The 19,431-nt window shown below is 39.0% G+C and overlaps 1 protein-coding gene and 1 long non-coding RNA gene across 10 annotated transcripts in view; one reads left to right on the forward strand and one right to left on the reverse strand.

The window, feature by feature from the left end:
- The window catches only part of LOC116413927 (uncharacterized), an 87,932-nt gene that overhangs the window by 22,584 nt on the left and 45,917 nt on the right, over positions 1-19,431 (reverse strand). The gene's annotated exons all lie outside the window — the stretch shown is intronic.
- LOC100865695 (uncharacterized) overlaps positions 1-19,431 on the forward strand; it is a 42,390-nt gene that overhangs the window by 1,254 nt on the left and 21,705 nt on the right. For all 5 annotated transcript variants that reach the window (XR_015295153.1, XR_015295154.1, XM_012483454.3 and 2 more), the window contains exon 2: positions 6,013-6,427. Coding sequence is in view for 3 of the 5 variants with exons in the window: in XM_012483454.3 (XP_012338908.2) it covers positions 6,115-6,427 (313 nt within the window). In the remaining 2 variants the exon portion in view is untranslated. The remainder of the gene's footprint in view (positions 1-6,012; positions 6,428-19,431) is intronic.

A 19,431-nucleotide genomic window follows, 5' to 3' on the forward strand; every position in this document is an offset into this window, starting at 1 on the left:
TTTTATTGAAAAAAATGTATAAAAGCTACAACTTTAATCAGTGCAAATGAGAAAGATTATCGAAGGCATTCGCCTTATGACGAGAATACTCTTTAAAAAAGAAAAAAAATATATACTTACTCCGCTTGGCAAAAGAAAAGTAAACAAGCTGGTCTATGTGTATATTTATACGGCGGCAAAAATGTTGCACGACGGCTTTTAACTTCTCAACCAGCCAGAACGAGTTAACTCGTCTTTTATGAGAAACGCTTGCGCAGCGAAGTTTGCACTTTTATAAGGATAACACTTTATCAAAGCCTGTTGACGAGTTTATTTGGAATTTTCTAGTGGTACGAGACGGGTTCGGGGCGATTTTTTGAAAAAAACCAAGATCGGCCGATTGAAAAAAAAAAAAAATTTCGAATCGAATCGACTAATATTGTTTTTCGTTTTAATAATATTATGCAAATGAAGGATTGTTTACTGTTTAATCGTTGGCCTATTGGCTCCCTGAGAATGCTGTTCATATGAATCACTCCATCTTGCAAGACCAATGGGTTGAAAATTAATAGTTTCTGACATATAATTGACTTTGTAGGCGATTTGTTCGTTTTACGAGTCGTAGATTATTTATTATCTGAAATCGAGAAGAGTATTTTTGCTAATATTTATATTCACACACGTATGCATTGTGAAATAATATAAGAATCTATGGACAAATGAAAATTTATTCATTATGTTTAATAACTTTATATATATTATATATTCGTTCGAATGTAATTAAAGAAATTTCCTTTCAAGAAGTAGAATAGATATTTTCTACGAACTCGGTAGTTCATAGTACCGATCTTTATCTATGTTAATCGCATTCTAATAACCTGAATTTTAACGCGGAAAAGATTCATCGCCATCATTTCCAACTCGTAGTAAATTTTAAAATCCATTCCTTCCTACTTACTCATTCTTAATACTGGAACAACCAACTAACGTGTAAAACTGTTTTTCGAATATTTTACATCTGTTTCTTAAACGCACACCAATTTATTTTTCCACCAACGTACAGTACACAAGAAAATGAACAAAATTTAGAATATTGTTAAATAATTAACTCGTTTTTCTTTCTTTCTTTTTTTTTTTTTTTTAAAATTGTTATACACAAGAAACGAAAAACCTACTAGTGGAGAGATATCGAGCAAACAGGCGGTGAATTGCGATGGAAGGGACGGGTAAACGCGCTAAAAGGCCGCAATCACGCCGGTGGTTTCGTTCTCACGGAACTCGGTTGCACAATATCAAACGCATCGCGATCATAAATTCAGATGGTCCATGATCTAAAAATAACCGTACAAACGTACGTATTTTTCTTTCTCTTTCCCCCCACCCTTCCCCCTCTCCTTTCTCTTCTCGGCAGGCGCACGAGCGCAAGCTCGTTAATTACGAATCGCAAGAAAGTAAGACGATGCACTGCCGACTTTCCTGCCGCTCTTAATTAAAATCAGCTCGGGCGTGGAACCGCACGCAGACGCGTGCACCGCGTCGAATTACGTCACGGGACACGGAGGAATACCGCCACGCGAAAAGCAACGAGCGTTTCCAGGACGGCGTACGCCGTTAATGGATAAATTGCTAAATCTGGGACTTTCACTTGACTCGATCTATTATGCGCGGAGAAGGCCTATTTTCCATCGTCGGCCTCGTTGATCGCTCATTTCGCAGCTGTGTATCGTTGACTTTATCATTATATGCACGAGAGGATTTTCAGATTTTCATCTCTGTTTTAATCTTTATTCGGATTTATTGAATTTGAAGAGAATTTAAGAAACAAGTTTCTAGGGGACTCTAGATTAATAACGATTCATTTATTCGGTTGCGACTCGGAGGTTTGTTAACATTTTTTTTTCTTTTTTTAAACTTCCTAGAGAATTTAATCCTAATTTCATCGAAGAATATATGTCTCAAATATTTTGATGAAATCGTTGGAAAAGGAGGGAGACTTCTAGGGAACCCTAGAAATTTTCCTTCCGCAATTTCTTTCTAATTTCACTCGAAACGATTGCTCGTGGTATTATCGACGAAAAAAGAGGACACGATATCGTATATAATAAAATTTCCAATACTTGAAATTAGCAAACTACAACCGTGACGCAATTTGTCAAAGGAAAGAAGCTACCGAAGCGAGACATCGATCGTGAAAGTATTAATTACGGGTGTGTAATGAACGCCTTCCTATAATTAATTTGATTCGCGCTTCACGGCAATTTTAACCGGTGGCGCGGCTCGAGTCGACGATTACGCGTGTTACAGATGACAAACGCCGGCCGATTACACCGGTCCTACACACCCGACACCAAAAAAGGAACACGTTCGAAAGTGAAATGGCGCGCTGTTCGAACGATCTCGCGAGGGAACGAAAGCGTTTCGAAAGTTCTGCCTCTCGAGGACGACAGCCTCCAGTTTCTGCCCGGAATCGAACAGAAATCGAGAAGCCGCTGTCGTTTTGATTTCTCGGCCATGCCTCAGGGAAAATCGTTCGAATTCTGTGGAGTGGCCTCGATCTTACGAACAAAATTTTTTAACTTTTTAAAATTAAAATTGGAGAGATGGAATGATGGGATTTTTTGCGAATTTGGGATAATGGATTATTGAAAATGGCGTTGATTTGAGAAATGTATGTATGAATAACAAACGAATAAGTTTTGAATGTTTTAGGATAATAGATGACGGATTCGATCGTCTTAGAATTTGAATGGGAAATAAAATTTAAATATTTTTGAGAAATTCGAGCCACTGAAAGTGATTATCATAACGAACGTTCCAACGTTACACGTTCGATTTACGAGTTCGTGGACGTCGAACAAAGAGTCGCATAAATTGAATCGAACATCTTAAAACAAAAGATCGAGCGGGAGCCAAAACTGTTTTCCGTGATAGAATACAAAACGTTTGACCGAACACGGCTGGCATATTGAACACCTAAACGTGCAGATCAAACTTTGCGCATCGATTAACGCGATGAAAATTATACGATTCTATTTAAAGAAACACACGCGATCTTCGTACACTTTCGAAACGAAAAAGAAAAAAAGTTTACCCCGAAACCATTTATTCACGAGGCAAATAATTTACCAGTAATTTGCCATTATAAATTAAAATTGGATATCTCGTTATCCAATAATATCAATGATCGTCCGATAATAATATTATCGTAATAATTTCATAAATAATGAGATACGTGATGTTAACAACACAATCATTTAATGGATCAAAAAAAAAAAAAAAAAAAAAAGAAGAAAAAAAAAATTCACTCACTGACTTGCATCAAGATTAAAAGATAAAAATAAAGAAAAGTATGACATTTTTAAATGACGAAAAAACAAAATGGCTAAATTCAATTCCTCCCATAAAATCTATCAACAGAGAAATCAACTTTTTCTTTTTTCTTCGCTCATCGAACTTTTATCCGTCCGTTAATTGATCCAAATTAGGTTGAAATAATTACTTCGATCGAGCCAATTTAAATTCCAAGGTAACGTCCTACCCTTTCGATCATTCTCCTCCATAACCGCAAAAAACACAAGTTTCTCCTAGGTGACTTGCACCTGTACCATTCTTCAGAGCTGCGCTCGCGCGTTCACAGCAACATCGCACTCGCATCGCATACGAATGACAGGAATTAATATTCCAGCTGTGTGTAAGATATGATGTACAGAGACCCCGGGCATTATCCATGGTTCCGGTCATGAATACGCATGAGCGAGCATTTTTTTCCTCCTCTTCCCCCCCCCCCCCTCCCCTCCTTCTTCTTCCATGAAAAACCAGAGACAAACCTGCCACCAGTCCTTTCGATCCTCTCGATTATTTTGCCTCCGAGCCGGTGTAATCGTATCGTAATGGAGGGTTTTTAATTGCCTAATGACAAGGAAGAAGTTTTTGGGATTGGACAGTGTTTCATTTTGAAGGTTCTTTTTTTCTTTTTTTTTTTTTTTTTTTTTTGGTAGATCAATCGCTACATTTAAATTGAGAATGAATATATATTTATTCGTGTATTTGAATTTTAATTTGATTTAATTTTTTTTCTAAAAATAATTTACAATTCGTTAAGAAAGAAAGAAATACTTGGAAAATAAGATAATCAGCACTTCTGTCTAAGGGCGATATTACGTAATCTTTAATCGTTAACCAGTATTAAATATCATTTAAAATACTCTGTTCTGTGGATAATTATCGATTTTTACGAATATTCTTCAAATGATGTGGAAAATGAATTGTCTTTGGACCGATTAAAAACGCATCTTTCCGTAACTCGTGCTCGCGTCAAGCCACCGGTAAAGTATATACGCGACGAGCATCAAATAACAAGTAACAAGAAGCATGGGGGTTGATTTATAACGGTATGATTTAAACTGACACGGCAAATTATCGAGTCGTCAAACGCAAAAATCACATTTGTTATGACCGAGTGCTAACTAGGCAATTTATACGTTTTTTTTTTTCTTTTTCCACGACCCGAAGAAAGAAACTGCGAATTGTCATCAGGTTTTTGTCAACGTAACCTTGTAATTATGTTGGCAAACGTCGTAGAAGAGTTGCGGATAAATTGAGCTGTTAATGCGTACGAAAATTTCGTAAAAGGAATAGTAGAATTATGTAATTTTTGTAATGTATACATTAATAAAATTCTTCAAGCTAGGTAATAATTTTGTTGCCACAATATTATATACCACATTTGTAAACTATAAACAATTTGAATTCCTAGAAAACATTTCGTTCAAGCTACGTAGCTGCTTGTGTATATAATCAATCATCCACATCACGCGATGGAAAGTTATTCTTATTTCGATATTATTTCACTTTCACAAACGCGTCGATGAAATGTACTCTGTAATATGATGGAGAAGAAGAAGATTAAAATTGGCGTTTTATCACTAACTATATGATTACAGTTGTGAATTTAAGACGCGTATATGTTACGATATCGAGAGAAATCGTTATTAAATCCAATTTTGTGAAAGAAGATTGCTCGAGCTAGATCGAAAACCTAACCTAAAAATTTTTCCAGAGACCTCCGTCACTTGCATAAGAGAAAATTGAAATTTCTTAATATAGAAGAAAAGTTGTTTATTATGAATTTGAGGTTGAGACATTACAGAAAATTGGAAAAATTTAATAAGCCGATTCTAGATCGAAAACTAACTTAAAATTTTCTAGACATTCATTACTTATATATATATATATATGTCAGGAAGAAATTGAAATTCTTAATATAGAAAAAAAGTTATTTATACACGTACTTTTATATATGAGTTTGAGATTAAGGTTAAAGAAAATTGAAACAATTTCCAGGTTAGTACAGATTACAAATTGACTTATTTAGTCATGAAAATCGTATGCTGAAAAACTTTGAACAAGAGCAATCATCTCATCCTATTACTGCAATTTCTAAAGGCAGAAAAGACAAAATCTATTTCTAGAGAAATCATCTGTCCAGTGATCCAATTAAAACTCTCGCTATCAATCCTTCTTTATCCCAATCACTTAGAGCTAATTCCTCGTTCTAATTTGTCTCGCGTCAAACAGTCATCCACAAGAACTTATCCTTAACGGATTGCAACTACTACTCAACGGACTAGATTCCATTTATTTTTCATTTTTCTTGCTTTCTTTTTTTTTTTTTTCATTCCCCTACTCTCTCCACTGTCTCCTCGTCTGAAAGACAAACACCGGTGGCGACACAGCGGTACGCCACCAGAGATAATCATCGTCATAAATTCATCATCATCATCACCATCATCGTCAAGCCGGCCCTGAGAGCATAATCACTCGTTAGCCGAGGCACACTTCGCCGCGGGCGAATCACTGTCAAGGCTGCCACGCTTCGTGGAATAACGAATTCCATCTGGATGCTCTTCCACGCTTTTCTCCCTTCTTATCTCTCTTTCGCATTGTTTGGATCGGAGCATTGGTGTCAAAGCGTTGAAGTTTGTCCGCCACGCATTGTTGCATTGACGCGCATCTTCTATTTTTCTTTTGCAGAAGACGACGAACCGCAAGAAACTCGCGGTGGAATTGCCGATTCATTCGATTTACCGTTCACCGTGAATCTGGTGTCTATGAAATCGTGGATATCGCGGGACGATGTCGTCGAGTGGTGAATTTTCGACACTGTCGAGTGGTGAGGCGACCGGAACCGGAGACGACTCGTTGCCCAGTTCTCGAGAGGCGACCGCGGAAGCTGCGGGTTCGGGGGCCGGATTCATGCCGCTGCGCGAGTTCCTCGACAGATTCTCGTTACCTAGGGTGGTGAGGGTGGAAGGTGCCGGTGGAAGACCGATATTGTTGTACAAACAACAGCAAAGATCGCTGAGAGTCACGGCTACGCTGCTGATGCATCGCTACCGGCATGACGTGAAGGTTGGACCCGAGATTGTGATTCCGGAGGGATATCCTGGTGAGTGGAATTGGCCTCTTTTATAATTTTTAAGGGAAAAGGATGTATTTTTTATGATTTAACTCGAAGATCGTTGATTCAATTTGAATTTCAATGTAATGGAAATTTTTGAAAATTTTCAAAGAAAAGATTCTAAAAACATTAGGCTGTCGCGTTTCTCGACGCTTCTTATTTTCACCGCCAGATGGCTCACCAATCCTCCTCGTTTCTCGCAAGCACTCTTACATCCAATCCGGTATATACGAATCAAAAATTCCTATCTCATTATAAATAGTACAGTCTACAACGAAACTTTCCACTCTTTCCCCTCATTTTTTTTCTTTTTTCTTTTTCCTCTCTAACTTCATTTACATCGCCGCGTCCTATTCAATTATCCCTATCTCGCATCCATCACGCGATTAAAATACAATCCACGTACGTGTAACTGGTTCGGAGAACCAGATTCCATTATTATCAGATACAAAACGATTTCGATAGAGAAATCTGCAAATAATAGACACACGACCGCTAAGACGACGGCATTTCCAAACCCGTCCACCAAGCATTCGGAACTTTTCTCCTCCGTGGCCGATAAATCAAGTCAAGGAGAACCGTCGAAACGATGGCCGTGGAAAAAGCGAGGGGCCGATATATCCGGCCAGAAAATTCATTAAACTGGTGCGTGCGCGCGCTGGTGGCGCTTAATGGAACGCGAGATATCCGCGGCCGCATAGAATCGCCGATATATCGATCACGTCGGCCGCGATGATCGATCGTGCGCGCGAATCGCTATCGTGGAATTCGATCTCAGCGTGGATTAAAGCCTAGTACTTGGCTTGCGCAAGATCGAGGCCAGGAATGTGGCCGATTAATAAACGGCCCCTTTGATCGATGGAAACGTTTACATTCCCATCTCGCTCCTTTTTAACGAGTTTTACGATTAACCCTTCTGCAAAACGATCGGGAGGAGGAGAAGGTAGTGGAGAAACCAGGGGATGCCTCGAATGTCTTAATTTATTCGAGAATTGTTTCGTGGAACTCTGTTAAAAATACGATACGCAAAATGTCGTTGCACGTTATATTAAAAAAAAAAAAAAAAACCCTGTAGCAAGATCAAAGATCGCTTGCAACATTCTCGAGATTTCCTGTGCACGACGACCATACATAAGAAGGCGCATTTGTTTGCTTATTTACCTCTGCAGCCGAGTGTGTACATATGTAATCAGGTTGTAGTAGGCACGGTGGTGATTTAACCGAGGCCCAGAGAAAGAAAGTAACGGATGGTTTGTAGGTGGCAGTGGCGGTTCAACAATGAAGCCGAGCATTGGAAGGAGCGCACGATTTGTGCCGTGCTCGAGCCTGACCAAGCGTTTCGCGTCAGTTTCGTTCTAGTTTCGTTTCACGAATTATCGTCGTGGGACGTGTTCATTCGAATCAATCAGCTTCACTGACAAGTGACGTTTATCGTAAATTATCGCGAATTACTGTGAAGAGTCTGTCAGATCTGAAATGGCGTGCGACACCCCTCCCAACCGTGAATCATAAAAATTACAGCGTGCAGCCTGCTCGAGAAATCAAGGTTAATATAATATAAATCCAATCAGATTTATTCCAATCAATAAAAAGAAATGTCAAAATAATAGTTCGTTGATCGTGTTCGAGGATCGTTCGTACCCTTCACTCAATCGAGTCGAACGCGTGCCGTTTGTTAAATTAAACTGTTATAATTTAATATCCAATATAGAATTGTGATAATTCCGCCATAATATCCGCAAAACAATTGAACTTGAAGGAAATCTCTTTCGACAACCTCGTCTCCTTCCTCCCCCATTATTCAACGAAGAGGTCACGGCGGAGGTGGTCAGTGACATACGGCCTCGTATTAGCATAACGGCCGGCCGATACTTTTCCAACGAAAACGCGTGAATTACGTATGCACGGCTCGAATGCGGCGTGGGTCGAAATCACGGTTGATGCCGCTGCAACAGTTTCGTTGGAAACGATTGGAACGCCGTCTCCCTTCCTGCCTCCGTCTCTTTCTCTCTCTCTCTCTTTTTATCCTCACTCTTCAAGTTTCCACTTAAGTTACCCTCCGAGTAGTTTGACTTTCAATTTGCCTCGAAAATAATAATCCACGCTGTGATGTTGCAGAATGATCAGAAAAAAAAAAAAAAAGAAAGAGAGTAAAATTTAAGATTCAAACAATGATGACGAAAGAAAGGGTGCGACAAATATTCGAGAAAAAAAGATCGTGCGAGGTTCGAAAGCTTTTCACAGTTATCCTACTGTTCCACGTATCCTCCTCCTCCTTTATCCAACTTTCCAGCGTGCTCCACCCACGCTCCCATCAGGAACTTATGCAAACTAAGACGCATAATGATCGCATCTCACAATGGGTCGCTAACGAAGCCTCGGCTGGTCTAATCTCGACACCGTGTTACAATCGTCGCCCCTTTTCCTGCAGCGGATTTGCTCCTCGAAGGCACGCTCGTCGAAGGGACGATCGATACACTTTGAGGATTTAATTACAAAGTCTGTTGGGTTGGAGGAGGATTTAATCACGGGACAAATAATTGGGGACAACCAGAGGGAAGAAGAGAATATAATATGTTTTGAATAAATAGTATAATAAATAGAGCGAAGAGATTGAATCGTTTGTCTCAGATGTTTTACGATTGCTTAAAAGGATTCAAAGAGAAGTCAAAGGAAGTGTATAAGGAAAGGAATATATATATATAAAATTTTGGATTGGGTTTGCTTTAAAAAGTAAACGCATCAGCAAAGAAATAAGTGAAGAATGTTAATGCAGTGGAGAAGGTTCGAGATAGTGGTAAAAGATCCATAATATCTGTGAGTTTAATAGGTTCCCTCTCTCGTTTTTTTCTTTATTTTTTTCTTTTCACGCGTTTTCAGACAGCTATAACGCAACACACACGAGTAAATAGCAAATTAATGCCCGGCTATTAACCAATCGAAATAATACAGCGATTATGATGCTTCCCCCGTGTAATAATCGTATAAACATTAAAAGAATGTAAATGTGGCTTTTAAGAAAAAATTCCAAGCGTGAATTTTTAGCATTTTTTTAACGACGGCCGTGTCGTTGCTCTAATCCGAGCAACAGCTTGTAAGAAAATTAAAACAAGCGTACGATGAGAAACTGATTGAAAAACAGTACATTTACATAATCGTTTAAAATATAACCGTCGATAAATTTCCGACGGTTAAACTCGTGGAATATGTTTTAAGTAAAAAAAAAAAAAAAAAAAAGAATTTAATTATTGTTAAAGATACGCTCATTTGTATAAAGTATTATTTATGACTATCTAAATTTTATATTAGAGATATCGAGATATAATGTAATTCCGCTAATATTACCTTTATAATTATAGAAAATGATGCCTGTTTATTATTTTTTTATATTTTTTTTCTTTTTTTTTTTTTTTTTACTCATTTCACATTACAGAATTTCCTTTTTATTGATTTTTCTGAGAATGACGACTTTAAAACTTTTCTAAACCATGATTTATACATTGTATCCAATTCGCTTTATTATTTCTTTTCCAAACTGACAACTCTAATCTCCTTAAATCATACCCTACATTACATTTAATCTACGTTCACGATTAAACAGAGTTTAGAGTTTCCTCAAACCGTTCATTTTCTAAAGAATTTCATTATATGTTATCAAACCTCTCTAAACTATTGTCTATATTGCACCTACTAATCTACCCCAAAATTTCAACTTTAATTTCTAAAGAATTCCACCATCGTAACCATTGAAACCATCATTTTATATTTTCTTCAAACAGACAATTCTCAAGATTTCAACTAATTTTTTAAAGAATTCCACCGTCACAACATTGAAACCATCGTTTCACAGTTCCCTTCAAACCTCTCTGATTCTTGAATACTTTGCTTCACAGTATTCGATTGCAAAGCCAATTCTGCAACACTTTAAGTCTTTGCTCTCTGGAAAATTGCACAGCACCGAAACGTCACTTTATACACCTCTCTCAAACCTCTTCAAACCATACCCCACGCTGCTATATATACACCCAATCTGGTGGCCAAAGTTCAACACCCTGTACGAGCAATTGCTCAGGAATGATACTTGGAAGAATCGAGGCCTTCCTCCTCCGAGAACAACCCCCGGAGGGCAGAATTCGATTCCTAAGAGTCAACCAGGTGTAGACCATTCCGGAATAAACATATTTCCAGTCGATCGTCGGCCGTGCATCGGCCCATAAATAAAACAAGAAATTCCACGACCATTGGTCCGCCATAAATCCCCCGTCCACGGCTCGTTCGATGGCTCGGAGGAACCACCTTTCGTGCCTCCTCTACTCGTCGTAAAACGGCCAGGCCTTGCCCTTCTCCCTCGCGGGGAATACCCTCGATGCGTTGGGTTAGAAACCGATCCTCGACTTTCGATTTCGCGGCTCCCTCGCCGCGTTTTCCGAGGGATTTATGCAAATCCAGGGGCACCGGAGACGTGCTCGAGGATGCCGGCACGAAATCCCCTTGCGCGCAATACCACGCGTTTCTGGTTGTAAATCAACCGGGGTTATGCGAGGGGAATCGAGCGCCGTGGCACCCGCTTCCGCCCGACAACGATCGAGACGTTAAAGCTCTCGCAGCTTTTAGCCTGCGAGGATCCGTTTTATCACAAGTTTCAAACGATTTTTGTACACGCTTCACCACGTTGTTGGTGAGACGTTTGGAAAGAAGGTATGAATTTTTGCACGTTGGAAACTTGGTTCGATGAATTAGGATACTGGGTTTTGCGAAATAGAAGAGATAGAGAAAATGATCTTTTTGATAGAATATGAGAAGGAATTAATAATAATAACAGGGAGGGATAAAAATGAAAAATATGAAATGGGAGGAGGATTATTTACGCCCAAAGTCGGTCATTGTCCCTCTGCCCACGTACAACCGCTTCGCTTCGAAGAGGAAGATACGAGTCTTTTTCTCGTCACGAGATTACAAACGTTCGATCGAAAAACGATTCTCTGGATCGGCAAAGCACTCCCACGGTGTCTCGCGAAGTCACGAGCGCGCTTTCACGCGATATCTGTACAACAGCCCCTATAAAGATAAGCCTTTCTTCGTTCCATCTCTCTCTCTCTCTTCTCTCTCTCTCTCTACGCCCATAAACTTCGTCCTGGCCGCACCTGATAGACACGCTCCACTCAGACTGATAACGTTTCACGCGGAACAAAGAGCGAAAAAGCGTGGGTACCGAGTGGAACAAATCCATGGATAAAGATCTTTTGGCCAGAGTATGCTGATTCGAGCGTATATCCATGTCAGAGAGTGAATAAATATATCGGGTAATGGCAGTTAATGGCCACGTGGCGCTAGTATCGCGTCTCATAGTAAGATCTTAATAAACTTAACGTGATCCGAATTTTCCAAATATCCAGATTACAAAAGAAAAGATTACAATTTTACCAAACAGTCTCGTCAAAAAAAGTGAATAAATGTATAACAGTAGTTGATGGCCACGTGGCGCTAGTATCGCGTGTCATAGTAAGATCTTAATAAACTTAACCAATGAGCCAAAATTTGCAAATATTCGACTCGTTTTATGCGAGTTGAAGAAAAGAAAAGATTACAATTTTACAAACCAGTCTCGTCAAAAAAAGTGAATAAATGTATAACAGTAGTTGATGGCCACGTGGCGCTAGTATCGCGTGTCATAGTAAGATCTTAATAAACTTAACCAATGAGCCAAAATTTGCAAATATTCGTTTTATGCGAGTTGAAGAAAAGAAAAGATTACAATTTTACAAACCAGCCTCGTCAAAAAAGTGGACGAATATATAACAGTAGTTGATGGCGCTAGTAAGATGATCTTAATCTTGCAAATATCCGAAAGAAAAACCCTTCGATCCAATTATCGCTCTTGAAACTTTTTCATCTCTCGCCGTTTTAATTCAATCCCCTCATCATTGTGTATCCTCATCTCGTGCGGATCATCACGGTGGTTTGCCTCCACCCCAGTGGCCGATTCCACGAAGGCCAAGACGAGAAAAGAAGGAATAAGGAGAGGATTTTTCAACCTTACGAGCGATCCTTAACCGGAATACGAAAGATTACAGTGCTTTCCGTGACGCGTTTCCCGGCACACGTGTTGAGTTTTCAGAGTAAATCAGACGTTGCTCCTCTCCTCACGGCCAGAAACCGTGGAGAGGAGAGTAGCAATCTGGAAGGTTAACGGGGAGATCCCTGGTTCTTGCACAGAAACGCACAGGATCGTTCCAATTTCCTAGCCTGGCCTGGCTGAATATACGTGATATTAAATCGAGGGAACGAGCGCCTCGTTCTAATCGCTCGAGGAAAGCCGGTGAATTCATCCTGGCCAACGAGCATGTAGATTTATTACGGGATGGGGAATGTCTGTTATCGCTATTCTGTTATCATCGTTCCAGGGAAATACGCTTTAAACGAGGCTTCGGGTAAAAAAGAGAGAGAGAGAGAGATACTAAGAGGTTTTCTAACATTTCTACCAGGTAAATTCTTGGGAATCGTTGGCCATATCGCGAGAGGAGGGAGGGGAAGAAAGAGGCGAGGTAAATAGGAAATAAGTTTCATGGAAACGCTAGGTGTTGCGTGCGAGCGCGTAAACTTGTTTATTTTGATTCTATTTATAACGCGATGATTAAATGTACATATCGATATTTCGAAGGCTTCTTTCTTTCAATCTTTACGACTCGATTCTGTGAATCGAACTCGAGTCGAGTATTGCGATTGTAAATGGAAAAGAAAAAGACTCGTTAAGATAAGTGTTCCAGGTAACGAGATAATTTCTCAATAATCGGCCCAGCTTGAAAACGGCCGCGTTTTCCACGTTTAAGATCGCGTGTTTCCCTCGAAAGCGGTTTTCCTAGAAAGAGAAACTATCCGTCGTGTCGCGGAATGTCGCGTGAGGGGAGAAGACGGATCCATTTTGAGGAAAGTGGAGGCACACGCTTTCGCGCCTATAAATAGGAATAAAAAGGAATATTTTTATCACGCGCGTATCTTCTACCGAAAGATTCTTTAGAAAAGGAGAGGATTCGAACGAAAACATCCGTTCGACTATTTTCGTAAACTATTCACGGATCCGACATGACAATAAGGATCGCGGTGAGAAATGGCGACTTTCCGGATTGAAAGAGGCTTTTGTGCGTTGTTTCAAGGTTGTTGAAGTGGTTAAAAGAAGAAAACGAGCCGTTTGACGGGGCTCTCTATTCCACGGTGTCCTGTAATTAGTACTCGTGCCCGATGTCTTCTCGTGCCACGGAGAAAAGAACCATTCAGAGATATATTATGCTTCATAAGCATAAGCATGAATTTTAATCAGACGGGAATATGTATTCGGGACGGTATTCGTTTGCGAATTCGCCCCGCGGATATCGACAAATTAAAACTTGTAACACGTTTGCGAAAGTAATTTTTCAATTCGAGTTTACTTAGCATTATCGTAATAAGATATATAAAAATTTATCATCGCTCATCTTTTGAAACGATTGAAACAACGGATAAAAATCTTTTCTCACGGCGATGGTTATTTTGTCATCGAATTAGAATACGTAGAATTCGATAATTCTTCGTTCTAGTGATCCCTAGTAGTAATCTCGTAAGTAACTTCTTAAAAATTTATCATCGTTTATCTGCCGAAACGATTAAAATAACGGGTAAAATCTTTTTCTCGAGGCGATGGTTATTTTATCATCGAATTAGAATATATAATTCGATAATTCTTCGTTCTAGTGATCCCTAGTAATCTCGTAAGTAATTTCTTAAAAATTTATTATCGTTCATCTGCTGAAACGATTAAAATAACGGATAAAATCTTTTTCCCAAGATGATGGTTTGATTTTATCATCGTATTAGAATATATAATTAGAATATATAATTCGTTCTAGTGATCCCTAGATAACACGTTCTCATAACACGTTGCACCTTTGCGAAGGTAATTTTTCAATTCGAATTTTTACTCGGTATTATCGTAAAAAGATATCGATAATTTTTGAATCCAAGAAAAATCCTTTTCTCGAGATATGATATTATTCTATCATTGAATTAGAATATATATATATAAAACTCGATATATATAATTCGTTCTAGTAATGATAATCCCTAGTAATTTCGTAGTAACAGTATCTCGCAACAGAGATCTTGTATCGTTCCACCCGTGGGAATAAGCGGGGTAAAAGCTTGGAATCGAATTGGAAAAAAATCGAAGGAAAGGGAATTGAAATTGAAAGGGGAGGACGAAAATAAAACAGGACGATTATTTTATGGAATCCTTTTATGGATCGTCTCTGTGTCTCTCTGTCTTTGAGCCTGTATCCTGTAATTAACTCGTGATCGATGCTTCCCCCGTGTGCGCGTCGAGGGAGCCCGTCCAGCTTGCCCCATTTGCATAAGTATGAATTTTAATCTTTAAAGGTTAGCATTTAAATGGGGGAGGGGAGACGGCGTCGTAATATTACTAAGAACGAAAAACGTCTCCTCCTGGAGGAGAGGACGCAACTGATATTAGGATCATTTTCTCGGACGGAGGAATTATCCCTCTTAATTATCGATGTTCTTCTTCTTCTTCTTCTTCTTCTTCTTCTTCGTGCCCTGTAAAGTTTCTCAAACTTATCGCGTGTGGGGTGGGGAGGGAAAAATAGAAGGGGGAAAAAAGTGGCATTGAGAATATGAAAGGATCTCGAGAGCGCGTGTGATGAAGGAGAGCAGAGGGAGGGGAGGGAGGGTAAATTAATAAAGGCGATTTTTCATCGAACGAGCGTAACCTTGAGCGGGATGGCAAAGGATGCGCGTTCATCAACTCGTCCTTTTCTTCCTTACGTGATATATCAACCTGCTCTTGTTTAATACGTAAAATCGTACGCGAAGAGGATTGAAAATATTTCTCTTCTTAAAAGTATTCAGCGAAGGGAACGATTACACGTATATTCGAATTAATCCAAATTGAAAAACGTACAATTTTTTTTTTTTTTTTTCACGCGATCTCCACGATTCATTTCACGATCGTTTCCAAATTCCATCGGTCACAACCCCTTCCTCATGACTTCTCTCGAAAGTCGTGGGTAGGCAACAAAGATGCCTCGAAGGTGAAACTAACGAGTGATAAACAACGATAAATTCCTCCCACGTATCCCTTCCGTCCACCATTTTGCCTCACCGAGGGGTAATTTCAATGATACCCGGCCGCTGCACCGGCCGCTCGGCGTAAAACGTGGCCACGTGAAGCTTGATGCATAAATACCTATAAATATGACACGCCAGGGCCCGCGGTAACGTTGCATATTAAATTACATTCTTAAGCAGCAGCTCGCGCCGGAGGAGCCCGCGCATCAAGTCAGCGCGGGTCTGATTAAACGCAACCGTGATGTCATGCCAGCGATCCTTGCCTGCTGCACTCGTGGATTCCCAACCTGTGATCCCTCTAATAAACCCGCGGGAAAAATCATTTTAATACTCTTCTTCTTCTTTTTTTTTTTTTTTTTTGCTATACAATTTTAAAAGAAGAAGAATATTTCAGGAATCGGTGAAGAGTAAAAGATCAAAGAGATAAATTAAATATATCTGCTTTGTCCTTCATTCAAAGTTTTCACCTCTTCCATAATATATTTGGAGGGAGGGGCAGTGATATAAACGAATTTTTTACATCTTGAAGGATTACTTGAAGGGGAGAAGGTTGGGCGACGCTGCAGAGGGTAGCGAAATGGAAAGTGAAAGGGTATATTCACCATCACTAGGAGGTGATGCTAATTATTCTAGTTCATGCGAGCAATTTGTCCAGCCTATATTTAATAGCCCTGGGGCCCATGGGTATTTACATCTGTAGCGAACACCATGGCAGTGATGTTGGAAATCATACATTTGATTCGTGAAGAAAGGTTTGAGAAGATGAGATTTCATTTGGCCACCTTGTACACAATCTGAAACGATCGAATCGAATCGATTTTTTTTTTTTATCGTTACGTGTTTAAAAACTCGTTGAAAAAGGACAATGACGGATCCTCGAATCGAGATCTTCAACGCGTATCCTCGTAACGCGAATATTTAAAACTCGAAGGAAATTGAAATTAATTCGTTCAATAAAATTCAATTACGCGATAAATCGCGCGCAACGTTTTCGTTTTCTCTAACAGTATTAATATTCGTACATACGAAATTTCAATTTCCAATTCCGAAACCGGTTTCCTACGATTAAAACAAGAAGGAAAAAACATTCTCATCATTTTTGTCGGTTAAGGCGCGATTAAAGCGTTAACTGCGTTTCGGTAAATCGCTTTGAAACTCGAAAACGCACCGGCGCGTACAATAAATATTAGTTGCTGTCAGTTATGGGGGCCGTTTATTTTATCAGGTAATTCACGGCGAGCGAGCATTTTAATTGATATCCATGAGAATAATAAGCTCGAAAATGTGTTTTCTCGTGCAAAACGTGTTCGCAAGGGAAGGAGTGTAACAGGTAACGATTATCCTAAATAATGGAAGGGCGAGATGTAGATTTCTCTCTCTCTCTTTTTTTTTTTTTTTTTTTACCTAAGTTGAAGGTTGTTGATCGACACAACATTGAGATTATAACGTGCAGTGTAAAAAGTCTCGAGATGAAAATTATTCGGATAAGCAATTATATATTTATTATTATAAAGGGGCGTTTAAAGTGAGTAATTTAATAATTTATCGCGTGAAATATATTTAAACGTCCCTATTACCCGTTGTAGTAATAACGAGTAAGATATTACTTTTTAAAAAACGGAGAAAAAAATTCAATACTTTTACGATTTGCACGCGTCTCTTGCATAAAAATCATCAAAATTTTTCAAGTTGCTAATAAGTAACAAGTTTCGTAATAAAACTAATCGCAATTCTAATTGCAAAATCGTTGTAAAATGTCATAAGATTATCGATAAATTCTCCCTAACGTGTTGTACACACCCGTTAATGTATAATAAAACATAAATTAAGAGCCTAATAATATTACCAAATGAAATTTACAAATCAACTTGCCAATGCTAATTAAATCCTCTCTCTCTCTCTCTCTCTCTCCTCTCCTCTCTCTCCCATACTGATAATAAGTTTATCAATAATACAATACCGTAAAAATTCCCCAATAATTGAAATATTTCTCTCTATGAAAACTCGCGCTCGACAGGTGGCGCCACCTCCTCCTCGACACTCCTTTCCAACACTTCAATAATTGTGAACCAATTATATTCCTTCTCCAAATATTCACCCTCCAAAAAAGAAACACAAAAAAGAAAGAAAGAAAGAGGCGACGAAGTCACGTGGTGGAAAGTTGTAAAAGCGTAGAATATAAATATCGTTCGATCGAAAAGGAAGAGGCGAACGTTGGAAGCTTCCGTTCACAGCCGCGCGTTTATCGATACACTCTCGGTATCGTAAACGTGGTATTACGCTGGCCTCGCTTCCGGCGGAACGTTTAACTGCGGCCCATGCGAGCGGGCACAGAAAACGCGGAAAATTGTGATCGCTGGTCCACGATTGGGGACGTGTCGTTTTATAAATAACCCTGTTACGCGGTAATAACAAATTGCAACAACTTTGAGCCTCGGCCGGCCGAGCGAGAAACTCGAATACTGTTATTACCTTGATTGTCCTCCCCCTTATTATTATTACTATTATTATTATTATTATTATTATTATTATTATTATTATTATTATTATTATTATTATTATTAAGAATACGTTTATAACGGAATTTCCTCCCTCCTCGACAAATCGGCGAGGTTATGGCGAGGTGAAGTATTTTCCGGAAATATCCACCGTATCGGTGGAATTGAATGTTATTTTTTTAAACAAAAATATTAATATTGAAACATCAGGCAACATCAGGTTGATAATTTAATTCGTGAGAACACGAACGTGCAACGAATCTTACTCGCGAAGTACAACCGCTCCCTTTTCTGGGACAGAAAGAAGGCGTGACGCCGAATATCGTGCATCGTTGATCGCTCTATTAATTTTCTCGATCACGAAAAATCGAGTTACGATTACGATTCGAATAAATTTCATCCTAAATTAATCATTCTCTCCTGATTGATATTCGCGTGCATTTCGAACAGGAAGGAACGCCTATTGTATTTGCAAATACGAGACAATACGAGTCGAGGAGTTGTCAATTGAAGTTGCCTGTTATGGTTATAGATGTGGATATACTCGGAAAAATAATTCTTATACGAATAAAAACGCGAGCTTCTTCGTTGTTCCTTTTCTTGCAAAATTTAAAATCTTATTGCAAGGCTAAAAGGCTATCCGTTTGATTTGACTAAGTTATTAAAAATTACTTTCAAATCGATATTAAAAATTTTCACGTAAAAAAAAAAAAAAAATGTATATAGTTTCTATAAAACTGTAAAGATTGATAAAATTGAAGAAGAAATCGAGCGTTGATACGATGAAAAATTCAATTCAATTTAATTCGTAAGCCGAGCCAATCCTGCAAGGTATCGCGACCCACAGTTTTGTAAAACGTAAGTTAACTCGTTCCAAAAGGAGAAAGGGAAAATAATCTGGTCAAAGGATCGTATGTACGCATTGGAGGAGAGTGAGCTTAACATTACACGTGGTGAACGATAAGGGAGGGTTCGCAATAAAGAAATGATACGAGGCTTGACACGTTCGAAGGGATACATTGAATGGATAGATAGCGGCGGGATTATCGTGCCTCGAGGTGTGACCGTAACTCACGATTGATGATCAAAGATCTCTCTGTCGGGAATGAAAAAAAGCTGTTCATCGAGGCTATTAAGAGGCGGAGGAATGATAACTTCATATTATCGCCTGTACTCGCTGTGGAGTATGAATTAACCCTTTTCACGAGAATATCTTTGTATGCTATTATTGAAATCGCTTAAAGAAACGAATGTATGAAAATTCATTCGACGAACTCTTCTTATCGAAAGGTTGAAATCAATATTGAATTGCGCGTTGTGATATTAAATTGGCGAAAGGAGGAAAAAACAAGACCGATTCATATATTTCGGTACTTA

Source organism: Apis florea, unplaced genomic scaffold (genome assembly GCF_048593485.1).
Source record: "Apis florea isolate Af1SG1 unplaced genomic scaffold, ASM4859348v1 contig_2201_pilon, whole genome shotgun sequence".
Taxonomy (NCBI): Eukaryota; Metazoa; Arthropoda; class Insecta; order Hymenoptera; family Apidae; genus Apis; species Apis florea.